This window comes from Macaca mulatta, chromosome 1 (assembly GCF_049350105.2).
Source record: "Macaca mulatta isolate MMU2019108-1 chromosome 1, T2T-MMU8v2.0, whole genome shotgun sequence".
Taxonomy (NCBI): Eukaryota; Metazoa; Chordata; class Mammalia; order Primates; family Cercopithecidae; genus Macaca; species Macaca mulatta.
Genome location: NC_133406.1, coordinates 205,372,830 through 205,385,212, shown reverse-complemented (window position 1 = coordinate 205,385,212; position 12,383 = coordinate 205,372,830). Strand labels below are relative to the sequence as shown.

The window sequence follows — 12,383 nt, the reverse complement described above, 5'->3', positions numbered from 1 at the left end:
CCAGAATCACAACATCACACAATAATTCCTACTCTGGTAAAAACGATTCAGTTTTCTAAACCTAAGACCTAAGATGGTACTGGGCTGTTACGTCCCAGTTCAGCACATGAGTGAATGTGGAGTCAGATATCATGAGGCACCTTGCTAAGGGTTTCCCTCTTCAAGGAAACAACGCTCTCTGACACAGCAGCGTTTCAAATAAAGCCAGAACTCTCAGCAGAGAGGTGAGTATCGGGAAATGTGCAGAGATTACCAAGGCCAGTCTCTGCGACTCAAACCAGAAAGAATACTGTGAACATACAATAAATGACCCAGATTTTAAAACACTGTTTAAAAAGATCCTCTTCCTACTGAGGCTGCACAGTGCTCCTGACAAAGCTGTCTCAGTGAAACACGGCAGCAGCTCAAGATGCTATAGAACACCATACTGTCTCCTTCAGGTCTGTACAGGTTCTGCAACAACCTAACACAACATTTAGACAAAAGCCAGGCAAAACGGAGGCTTTAAGTGAGGTCTTCAATCTAGAAATATAGAACCTTGAGTATCGGGACATTGTAAATAATTTTGGGCAAACTTCCAATGCAGGAACTTCCTGTGGAGCAGTGGGCAAAAACTAGTAGCCCACGGGCTGAATCCAGCTTGCAAACATTTTGTTTGGCCTGTAGTGTCTTTCATGTTGGAAATTTTCACATGAAGGTCTCAATTTCTTTCTTCTCTTGAAAAGCTGGGCTATCAAGCAATGTTGGGACCATCCCTCCATGTGGCAACAACCAGCTGGACCTGAAGAGCAGATGACTCCTTTAGTCAGGGCTTAAGCTCTCCAGTTCAGCACAGCCACCATCCAGTTTTCTTTCTTCATGTTACCTGCCTGGTGACAGATCTAGTCTCTCTTCTTAAGCATCTATAGAGGAAAATACTCACCATCTAGTCAATCTACTCTAACTTGTTACAGAGCTCACTAAGATTTACACCCTTGTAGCTTCTAAATAGTTTGAAGATGACTACTCTCTGGAGTCATCCAGAACAACTAACATTTCTCAGCGTTTTCCTCTAATACTAAACATTTAAGATAAAAATCTTTTTTTTTTTTTTTTTTTTTTTTTGAGATGGAGTCTTGCTCTGTCACCCAGGCTGGAGTGCAATGGCGTGATCTCGGCTCACTGCAACCTCCGCCTCCTAGGTTCAAGGGATTCTCCTGCCTCAGCCTCCCAAGTAGCTGGGATTACAGGCGCACGCCACCACGCTCAGCTAACTTTTTGTATCTTTAGTAGAGACAGGGTTTCACAATGTTGGCCAGGCTGGTCTTGAACTCCTGACCTCATGATCCGCCCGCCTCAGCTTCCCACAGTACTGGGATTACAGGCGTGAGCCACCACACCCAGCCAAGATAAAGATTTTTGCCATCACATTAATCAAAGGCCCCTAAAGCTTTCTCAGTTTGTTTGGCGGTTTCTAAAAATGCAGTCCAGCAGCTCTACTTCTCTTGGGCAAGAAAAAAAATAGGAACCATCCCCTCCTACCTGCATCTCCACCACTTTCCCTTTGCTGCTTGGGCTGAGTGACCACTCATAGCTGGTGATGCCATGATCATCAGTGCTCTGGTTCCCAAAGAGGGTGATGGAGTTTTGGGGCAGGGTGATCACTTGGTTGGGGCCTGCGTTGGCCACAGGGGGGTAATCCACAGCTTTGTTCACTGTCAGGTTTGCAGTAGTAGAGTTGGTAGCTCCATCAGAGTCTACTACAGTCAAGCTATCAGGGCAGAGAGAGGAGTGTGATCAGGGATGGGTTTAAGGAAAGAGGAATACATATTAGAAGACTGAAAATTAAGGCTAAGAAATACCAATGTGGCAAGGTTACCTATTCTTACTCATTCCTATTGGAAAAGCAGAAAGTACTACTAGACGCTAACACTGACTGAAGTTTTATGATGTGCTAGGCACTGTTCCAAGTTCTTTATATCTCATTAAATCCTCACAACAACTCTATAAAGTATTATCCTCATTTTACTCCTCACATACATGAGGAGAAAGGCAGAGAGGCCAGGTACGTTGGCACACACCTTTAATCCCAGCATTTTGGGAGGCCAAGGCATGCGGATCACCTGAGGTTGGGAGTTTGAGACCAGCCTGGCCAACATGGTGAAACTCCATCTCTATTAAAAATACAAAAATTAGCCAGGCATGGTGGTACAGGCCTGTAATCCAGCTATTTGGGAGGCTGAGGCAGGAGAATTGCTTGAACCCGGGAGGCAGATGTGGCAGTGAGCTGTGATTGCATCACTGCATTCCAGCCTGGGCGACAGAGGGAAACTTCATACAAAAAATGGAAGGAAGCAAGGAAGGAAGGAAGGAAGGAAGGAAGGAAGGAAGGAAGGAGGGAAGGAGGGAAGGAGGGAAGGAGGGAAGGAGGGAAGGAGGGAAGGAGGGAGGGAAGGTGGGAGGGAAGGAAGGAGGGAAGGAGGGAGGGAAGGAAGGAGGGAAGGAGGGAGGGAAGGAAGGAGGGAAGGAAGGAGGGAAAGAGGGAAGGAGGGAGGGAGGGAGGAATATAACTTGCCCAAGGTCATACAGCTTAAAAGCAGTGGAATCAGGTTCTGAATCCAGGCAATATGTCTCCAGTCCCATTTTGTTCTACTGCTGCCTGCATGCATCTATGTCCTGAGACCTTTATAAGCATTGTCTGATATGGCCCTCATAACAACCATATAGAGTAGGCATCACTAATCCCACTTTTATAAGAGGCTTAGAGAGGCTAAGTAACCCACCCAAGGGCTATACAGTGAGCCAAGATACAAGCCCAGTTCTCTGATTCCAAAGCTCAGAAGCCAAATCTTAAGAAGAGGTAATTCTTGGTCCCTATTTCCTACACTATGTAGTGCAAGCTCTGTCTGTGGCAGGCTGTTTTCCCATCATCCTGTTCCAGCTGTGTACATATCACAAGGATGGACATCCTAGGCAGACAGCCTGCGGGACGAACCAGGAGGGCTGGCTCCAGTAAGGCAGGAGCTTGAAATGAAAATGAATTCTCCTACGCAACAGTCCCACAATTTGTGCCAGTGAGACACAGGATTTGCAAAACGAAAAAAAAAATGCTCATTTATAAGAGCAGGCTTTTACCTAAATAATGCCTTCCAGCTGAACAGCCTAAAGCTTCTCATGCCACCTCAAAATGTGAGCATAAGCAAGCAAGGAGGTTTGGGATCTTTCCATTTTGCTGACAGAAAGAGGAAAAGCGTAGAAAAGACATATAGTTTGTTTAAATCTCAACACCAGCCACAGACAGGGCCAGACACCATTGAGGTTTTATCCTGCAGTCTCACCTTTTACCTATGATGTGAAGGGGATTTTTGGTATTACAGCCTTTAGGAAAAAAGCACAAACACCTCAGACACACAAACATGCACCAATCAGCAGATATCTGAAAAAGAAACATTTACAGAAGTTTTGCCTCTTTTCCTAGTTTCTCTGTTGTTTTCACAGGTTTGGGGGTTTTTGGTTTTTGGTTTTTTTTTTTTGAGATGGAGTCTCGCTCTGTCGCCCAGGCTGGAGTGCAGGGGCACGATCTCGGCTCACTGCAAGCTCCGCCTCCCGGGTTCACGCCATTCTCCTGCCTCAACCTCCCAAGTAGCTGGGACTACAGGCACCTGCCACCATGCCCAGCCAATTTTTTTGTATTTTTAGTAGAGACGGGGTTTCACCGTGTTAGCCAGGCTGGTCTCAATCTCCTGACTTCGTGATCAGCCCGCCTCGGCCTCCCAAAGTGCTGGGATTACAGGCGTGAGCCACTGCACCTGGCCTGTTTTTTGTTTTTAACATATGCCATTCATCTCCTATGTCAAAACAAAAGCACCTTATAGACAGATAGCAAAATGGCAGCTGCCCATTTTCTCTTTCACCTCAAACAGCTCCTGGCTTGCCTGCGAAGATCCTGAAACCAAACAGCAGCTGACTACAGGGCTAAGGAAACAAGGCTACTGCCATGTAAAAGTAAGAGATGAAAAGGTGAGTGAATTACTAACCTTAATGCTAATCAAATCCAATCATACCATTTCATAGATTTTTTTTTTAAATGAGGGCTAGGAAAAAAAAAAATCACTCTCATACCCCATCCACTAAAAAACCTGTAGGTTAACCTGTGGTTAAAAGCTTAGACTCTAGAGTTAGACTGTTTTTGTGACCTCGGGCAAGTTACTTAACCTCTTTGTGCCAAAATGTCCTAATCTGTAAAATGAGGATAACCATAATACCTGTTATAAGAATTAAATGCAATACTGCCAGCAAAGAGCTCAGAATAGTATTTAGCACATAGTAAATGTTCAAGAAATATCAGCTATCATTGTTACTATTTTTTAAAAGGATCAACCTGGCCCAAGCTGAATTCTGTAAATAGAAAAATTCCTACATTAGAAATCTAAGGTGAAAACCAGCTCAAATTTCCATTTTAAGCAAAGTAGAAGGCTCCAATCTTGTTGTACTGGCAGCTACTTTTCATTCACCTGAAGTGTTGAATCGATGGAAATCCTGCTAAGTCAGAAGTTGCATATTGATTTATATGGTAGGTATTGTGCTAGGATACTCATTTCTGTGTCCCTGGCACCATCTAAAAATTTGGTTCATCTCAGATTCATGGGAAGACAGATACATATGAATAAACTGTCACACTATGGTAAATGTCACACAGAGGCCCTGAGTGCAACAGGGAAAGAGGAGAGCCATATTCTCTCCTGTTTGGAGGGATCTCAGAGAACCTCCTGGAAACTGAGGAGGTTCTTAAGGATGGGTAAAACTTGAACAGATTAAGAAGGGAATTAAAGGAAGTATGAACAAAATACATGGATCAAGTCAAGGAGTGAAGTAGAATGAACTCTGACTTCAGGGTTAGAAAATCTGCATTTAAGTTCCAGCTGTGAGACCTCAGAGAAGCCTCATTTTTCTTAGCTGTCAGAGGAAGACAGTATCAGCTATCGATCATGTTTGTATGATACTCATATATTAATACAAGTGCTTTTTAACACACAAGGAATTATGCAAATATAAGGAGGATTACTCTAGAATCAGCTTCAAAGCTTTAGTAATCACTCTAGAATATCAATACCAGCTCCCCAAAAGTACTTTCTTTCTATCAAATTCCCCAAAAATCCCAACAGAGAATGAAAACCACTAGTCAAATGTAAAGATTATCAAGTATCGTAAGCTGAGGAAGCATGTTCCAAAGGGAAAAAAAAAAGAGAGTAGGTTCCTTCAGATTTTGCCTGAGAAAAGGCAAAGGAAGATGGGCCTTTTCATTTAACAACAGAAACCCTAAAAAAATTTTTGGAGACCTGCTTGAGAAAGATTAACTGTGGCAGATCCTGATCTACTGTACAAGAACCTTTGCCCTAGAAAGTTACCATTGTTGTAATCACAATCACCATAGGGCTCAGAGAACCGGTGGGACCAAAAGCTGTATTATCAACCAATTTCACAGTGAATTTGATATTTGTCAAAGTTACTCATATAAGAATGTAAAACCCATGAGATGAAAAAAAAAAAAGGCCTATAGTAAACTTGAAGCTGAATCCTAATTTACCTGAAAGTGTAGTTCCCAGGAACAAGTTTACTTAGTTTTAATATGGCTGTATCTTCAGAAATCTTCTCTTCTCTCAGAGGCCCCTTAAGTTCTTCCCAATGGTACTGAACGATTTTATCATCATCAGTGCTTTCTTGACCATAAAGAAACATCAGTTACAACATGAGAACGCTTGGTCTTAGCACTTATCCAGTTTACACAAACCAGGACAACTACCCAGAGATCTGAAGCTAGGAAAACTTCATGAAATTACAGACTATCTCTCCAGAACGTTTCTTCCCTAGGAATACTGGGTTATTCTGCCTCTCTATGTATATTCCACTGCGTAGCTTTCCAAGGACTCCAACACAGGCAACCTTTGGTTAAAATACTACTGCATGAAGAAAGGAAAATCAATAATTCTTAAACACATGCAAAAATACCCAACCTCGTTTAAAAGAAATGCAAATTAAATTTACACTTGATACAGCATTTTTTTTTAACTTATCAAGTTGGTAAAGACCAAAATTTCATAACACATTATATTGGTAAAGGCGTGGAGAAAGATGACCTCTCATTAGTCATGGTATAAACATAAACTGACACAACTTTTATAATGAGCAATTTGGCAACATTTATCTCTGCCCCTGCAATTCTTCTATGAATTTATCCTGCAAATGTACATGTGTTAAACATCATGTTTACAAGATTATTCATGGTAACATTGTTTGTAATAGCAAAAGAATGAGAGTAATCTAAATGGTCATCAATAGAAATTGATTGAAAACAAGAACTCGTACAATGAAATTATACATCTATACGATGGAATGCTACTTAACTATTTTTTAAAAAAAGGAATAACTATCTTATGTGTTGATTTAGAAAAATTCTCCAGGCCAGGTATGGTGGCTTACGCTTGTAATCCCAGCACTTCGGGAGGCCGAGGTGGGCGGATCACCTGAGGTCAGGAGATCGAGACCAGCCTGACCAACATGAAGAAACCCCGTCTCTACTAAAAATACAAAATTAGCCAGGCGTGGCGGTGTGCACCTGTAATCCCAGCTACTCAGGAGGCTGAGGTAGGAGAATCGCTTGAACCTGGGAGGTAGAGGTTGCGGTGAGCCAAGATTATGCCATTGCACTCCAGCCTGGACAAGAGGAGCGAAACTCTGTCTCAAAATAAAGGAAAAATTTTCCAACATACAAAAACAAGCATCACACATAACAGCACATATAATGTGCTTTCATTTGTGTAAACACAAGACAGAAGGACTATATATGGATTTTCTTATATATGTGTAAAATATCTCTAAAAGGATACATAAAATAATAATACCATTGGTTGTCTGGAGGAAAACTGGACAGTTAGGAGACATGGATAGTATGATTCTTTTCACTGTATACATTTGCATATTATTTAACTTTCACCTATTCAAAACTGTAAAATAAAACAGTACAACGTGAGCCCTTTCTACCACTCTGTATCACAAGGGCTGCTTCCTGTTCTCTCTCTTCCCTCTTGGCCTAAAATCATCCTCCTAGCCTCCTCTTCTTGCCAGCACCATCAACATCAAATGCTTAACCTTGTTAGAGGGTCCTCTACTAAAGCTGTGACTGCCTCTGCCAAAAACCATCAGTGGTGCCAAGATAGTCAGGGTAAAGGACCTTAACTGGTCTCAAAAAATCAAAACAAAACAAAACAAAACGAAAAAGCAAATACTGGTGAGAAGATAGGTCTGCAACCTCTTGCACCATACAGCCACGATTAAGGGCAAACACCCAAAAATCCTCTCAGGTCACTCACTGGATGACACTACTCTGAAGAGTAAAATGTTAAGGAGCCAGACCAGGGTGTGGAGTGCATTCTGTGAGTGTCTCCAGGAGGAGGCTGATGAGAATCTTGCTAGGCAAGTGATGGCTGGGTAAAAGCTCCTCAGTCAGGCCTCCCAGTTACTTGTCTTGCTATGATTGGAAGGAACTTTGGTTCTATGAATGAAAAAGGCAACTCCAACTAAGCAAATATGAAAACCAGTGAGTTTCAACTAAAATCATGCTAACTACATGCATAATTTCAGTTTCTTACCATTTCAAAGTGGAAATATTACTTCAAATAGGCTACATGGGGATTTTAAAGAAGGCCTGTCTGGTGTGTTGCTTTTCAGTCAGTTGCTTCAAATGGTTGGCCTTCCCCTAACACGGTCAACATGACTGGCCTAAACAGATCGCAGACATAGCTGGCCCCAAATCTTCTACTAGAGTTTTCTACCAGAGTACACGGTGAATGTTCTTCTAAAACATCATACTTAGACAAGTACTCACGACTGCCATCAATGACTGTAGAAGTGGTTGGCAAAGAGATCTCCTGGAACTGAGGTGACACGATAGCAACGGGAGGCTGATTCTTACGGGGCTCTGCAAGAAAGTGACCCAAAAGAAATTCGGAAAGGGGCTTCAGAAATTACAGGAGGAGCAGGATGTATCTGAGAGGATTATAAATCAATTTCCATTCCATACATTACTGGTCCCTAACTTTTTTGGCACCAGGGACCAGTTTTGTGGAAGACAATTTTTCCATGAATGGGGGTGGGGGTTGGGGGTTGGAGTGCAGTGCATGGTTTGGGGATGAAACTTCCACCTCAGACCATCAGAGATTAGATCCTCAAAAGGAGTGTACAACCTAGATCCCTTGCATGTGCAGTTCACAATAGGGTTCATCCTCCTGTGAGAATCTAGTGCCATCACTGATCTGACAGGAGGCAGAGCTCTGGCAGCAGCACTCACTCACCTGCCATTTATCTCCTACTGTGCAGCCCAGTTCCTAACAGGCCAGGGACTGGTAGTGGTCCATGGCCTGGCGGTTGGGGACCCCTGCATTACATAATTAATGACTGAATCATCACCACACAGGAGAGTCACAAGACCAGATTGCCATTCTAACATAAGACACTTGGGAGTATAAAAGCCTCTTCCAAATCTGATCATTCCTAAGACCATGCCCTGTGTATTCTTTCAATGCTCACATGCTGTCTAGTTGATGAAAAGTACTACAGCAGCAAGTTACTCCTTTCAGCCAAGCTTGACTACAGGCAGACAACAAATAAGCTTTGGGCAATAAAGGCCTTGGCAATCAAACCGTCCCTTGGCACAGACTGTGCTGAAAAGCTGATGGGTGGCTTCTCAACCATCCTAGAGTTCCCTGTATGTGAACTAGCTATGGGTTAAGTGATGGGAAGGTCACAAACCACTCTGGTCCACCCAAATGACTGTGTGCTACAAATCCCATGGCCTTTTGTTTGCAAAATGATCAAATGGTCTTGATGCTGATCACATTTTTAAGAAGGTGAAAGGATTATCTTGGCTACAAAGTTCAAGGAATGAAAAGAAAATCTATTACCAACAAAGAAAAGAGCATTGAGAATTTATGCTGTATATTTACCAAATATACTGTTGATATGGTCTGGCTGTGTCTCCACCTAAATCTCATCTTGAATTGTAACTCCCACAATTCCCACGTCATGGGAGGAACTGGTGATTGAATTATGGGGGCGGGTCTTTCCTGTGCTGTTCTTGTGATAGTGAATGAGTCTCATGAGATTTGATGGTTTTAAAAATGAGAGTTTCCCTGCACAAGCTCTCTTTTTGCCTGCTGTCATCTACATAAGACATGACTTGCTCCTCCTTGCCTTCTGTCATGATTGTGAGGCCTTGCCAGCCACGTGGAACTGTAAGTCCATTAAACCTCTTTCTTCTGTAAATTGCCCAGTCTGTCTCGGGTATGTCTTTATCAGCACCATGAAAATGCACTAATACAACTGTCCAACTTCTCTTAAATTTCTCTGAAAATGGAAAATAAGATTCCTTCCTACTGCACTGTGATCTACCTACAGTGGTTCATTTTAAAAGAATGACAGGATTTTGTTACCAAGGTGAAAAAGACTGGTAGTGTTTAAATGAGGAACTCTGTGTACAAAGACCCACATCTCTGGAAAGAGATCAGAAAGAGCTGGTCACTTGGCTGGTTCTCCTTCTGCAAGCTTCTCCTAGGCTCTTGGCTTCCCTGTGTCTGTTAATTACAACACACGGTCCTCTCTCAGCATGGCCCACTTGAAGAAGTAGTTCTCGGTAAGTAAGTTATTGCTTAGGCCATAACTTACTTGTGGGCCATGTGTCCAGCTCAGCATTCCAACTACAGCACTGTTGGAACAAAGTCTGTATTTTGCTATTATAACTGTTTACCACACTGAACTAGGAATTGCTGAATAAATATATTACCAAAAAAATGGGAATCAAAACCCTCCTCCTAAGCAAATCTCTGTCTCCTCAGGAGTCCTGCAGAGGGAGGAAGGGAGACACAATCAGGGCTGAAAACATACCTGGCTTGACTGTCACGTTCACATAGCCTTCCCCATGGGCATTTTGACCCTCTACAATCACTTTGAATTCATAGAGGCCTGGAGTGAGCTGCAGAAGTGAGAGAAGATCTCTTAGACAATCACAAAGAATAGGAATTACATTTAAAATAAGATATATTTGAACTTTCCCAAGCTGAATCTTTCACTCTTTCCTTCCCCTGTTTCCAAAATGGAAAAAGTCAACTAGCCTATAATCCTAGCAATTTGGGAGGAGGCGGGTGGATCACTTGAGTTCATGAGTTCAAGACCAGCCTGGGCAATATGCCAAAACCCCATCTCTACCAAAAATATAAAAATTAGCCAGGTGTGGTGGCACACACCTGTAGTCCCAGCTACTTAGTAGGCTGAGGTGAAAGGATGGCTTGAGCCCGAGAGATGGAGGTTGCAGTGAGCCAAGATCATGTCACTGCACTCCAGCAAGAAAAAGTAAACTAGCTGAAGAGATAAACAATGAACTGAAAAAAAAAGAAAAAAGAAAAAAAAAAACAACTTTTAATGTGAATCTTATGACTAGCTGACTCTAGAACAACAGAAGGGATTTCAAATATCTCTGTACTCCCATTTTCTTTTCAGAAGAACATTAAGGGCCCAAATATCCCACTCCACAGAGTTACGAAATTAAAATAATCATCACTTCAAAGAAAAACATTTTGTAAAGATACTAAATAGTTCCCAAATATCTGAATATTTTTCCCTCCTGGTTTTTACTAATTTATAAACTTAATATAAAAGAAAAAAAACAAAAAAGTACCCAGTATATCACTATCATAACACATCAACTTATCAAATTTCTCCATTTCCTTCTAATCCTTGACCACATATTAAAATAATAGTTGTGTACGGCTCATTCGTTTAACAAATATTTACTGAAGCCAAATCATGTACCAGTCATTGTCCTAGGCTTGTGGTTTAGATATGAATAAGGTAAGATCTCTATCTTCAAGGAGCTCATATTTTAGTGATATTCAAAGTTATAGCTACAATTGAGGTATCAAACTTTCTATTGTTCTTTCTTCCATTCATTTAGCATGAACACCTTCCCTACTATAATATAGTCTTTTTTTTTTTTTTTGAGACAGAGTCTCACCCTGTCATCCAGGCTGGAAAGCAATGATGCAATCTTGGCTCACTGCAACTGCTCCCTCCTGGGTTCAAGTGATTCTCATGCCTCAGCTTCCCGAGTAGTTGGGACTACAGGCATGCGCCACCATTCCCAGCTAATTTTTACATTTTTAGTAGAGACGGGGTTTCGCCATGTTGGCCAGGCTGGTCTTGAGCTCCTGACCTCAGGTGATCCACCCACCTCGGCCTCTCAAAGTGCTGGGATTACAGGCTTGAGCCACCGCACCCGGCCACAATCTTTTTAATATTTATTTTAACGACCACAGAGCAGTACATGAATAAGTGTGTCAAATTTCACATAAGCCTTTCAAACTGTTGGACACTTGAGTTGTTTCCAAATTTTTACTATTATGACTAATGTTGTAATGAACATCTTCCAGGCACATTTTTTTTTCTTTTTCTTTTGAAGTATTTTTTTGGGGGGGTAAATACTAATTGAGCCACAAGTAGCATCTTTGGCTACTTCCTCTTTATAATACTCTTCCTCTTGGCTTTCACTTCTGTGCCCACGCTTCATTTCTTTCAGTTTCCTCTACCCTCCATCCCTTAAATGATGGGTGTTCCCAAGATTCCAACCTCAGCCTGCTTATTTCTTCACTCTGCACACTCTCCCTGGTTGATTTTGTCTGTTGCTGTGGCTTCACAAATCATCTATTTGAGGTTGATATGCAAATATATCTCTCCAGCCCAGACTTGTCTTCTGACCTCCAGTCCCTCTCCACCAGCTACTAACTGGACAACTCAATTCAGATGTCTCACGGGTACCTCAAACTCACTCTGTTCAAAAATGAATTAATAATCTGCAAACTTCTCCCTAAAACTTGCTCCACCTTCTGTGCTCCTCATTTCAATGAACATCCACCCAGGTATCTAAGCCAAAAAGCTAGAATTATCCTAGACTTCTCTTCCCCAACATCCCCAACCAGTTCATCAATCATCAAATTTTATCAAGTCAAACTCCATATTATTTTTCCAATCTACTCACTTGTCTCCATCCACACTGCTATCACCTTAGTTCTTAACCACCTGTCAAAGCACAATTATTAAAGGTATGGCCTGGCTGGGCGCGGTGGCTCAAGCCTGTAATCCCAGCACTTTGGGAGGCCGAGACGGGCGGATCACGAGGTCAGGAGATTGAGACCATCCTGGCTAACATGGTGAAACTCCATCTCTGCTAAAAAATACAAAAAACTAGCCGGGCAAGGTGGCGGGCGCCTGTAGTCCCAGCTACTCGGGAGGCTGAGGCAGGAGAATGGCATAAACCCGGGAGGTGGAGCTTGCAGTGAGTTGAGATCCGGTCACTG

General features: G+C 42.3%; 1 protein-coding gene across 21 annotated transcripts in view; it reads right to left on the bottom strand.

Annotated features, from left to right (window-relative positions):
- The window catches only part of KIAA0319L (KIAA0319 like), a 128,292-nt gene that overhangs the window by 20,584 nt on the left and 95,325 nt on the right, over positions 1 to 12,383 (bottom strand). For all 21 annotated transcript variants that reach the window (XM_077963614.1, XM_077963605.1, XM_028836094.2 and 18 more), the window contains 4 exons: positions 9,919 to 10,006; positions 7,865 to 7,957; positions 5,567 to 5,699; positions 1,522 to 1,750 (listed from right to left, as the gene is read on the bottom strand). In XM_077963614.1, coding sequence (XP_077819740.1) covers positions 1,522 to 1,750; positions 5,567 to 5,699; positions 7,865 to 7,957; positions 9,919 to 10,006 — 543 coding nt within the window. The remainder of the gene's footprint in view (positions 1 to 1,521; positions 1,751 to 5,566; positions 5,700 to 7,864; positions 7,958 to 9,918; positions 10,007 to 12,383) is intronic.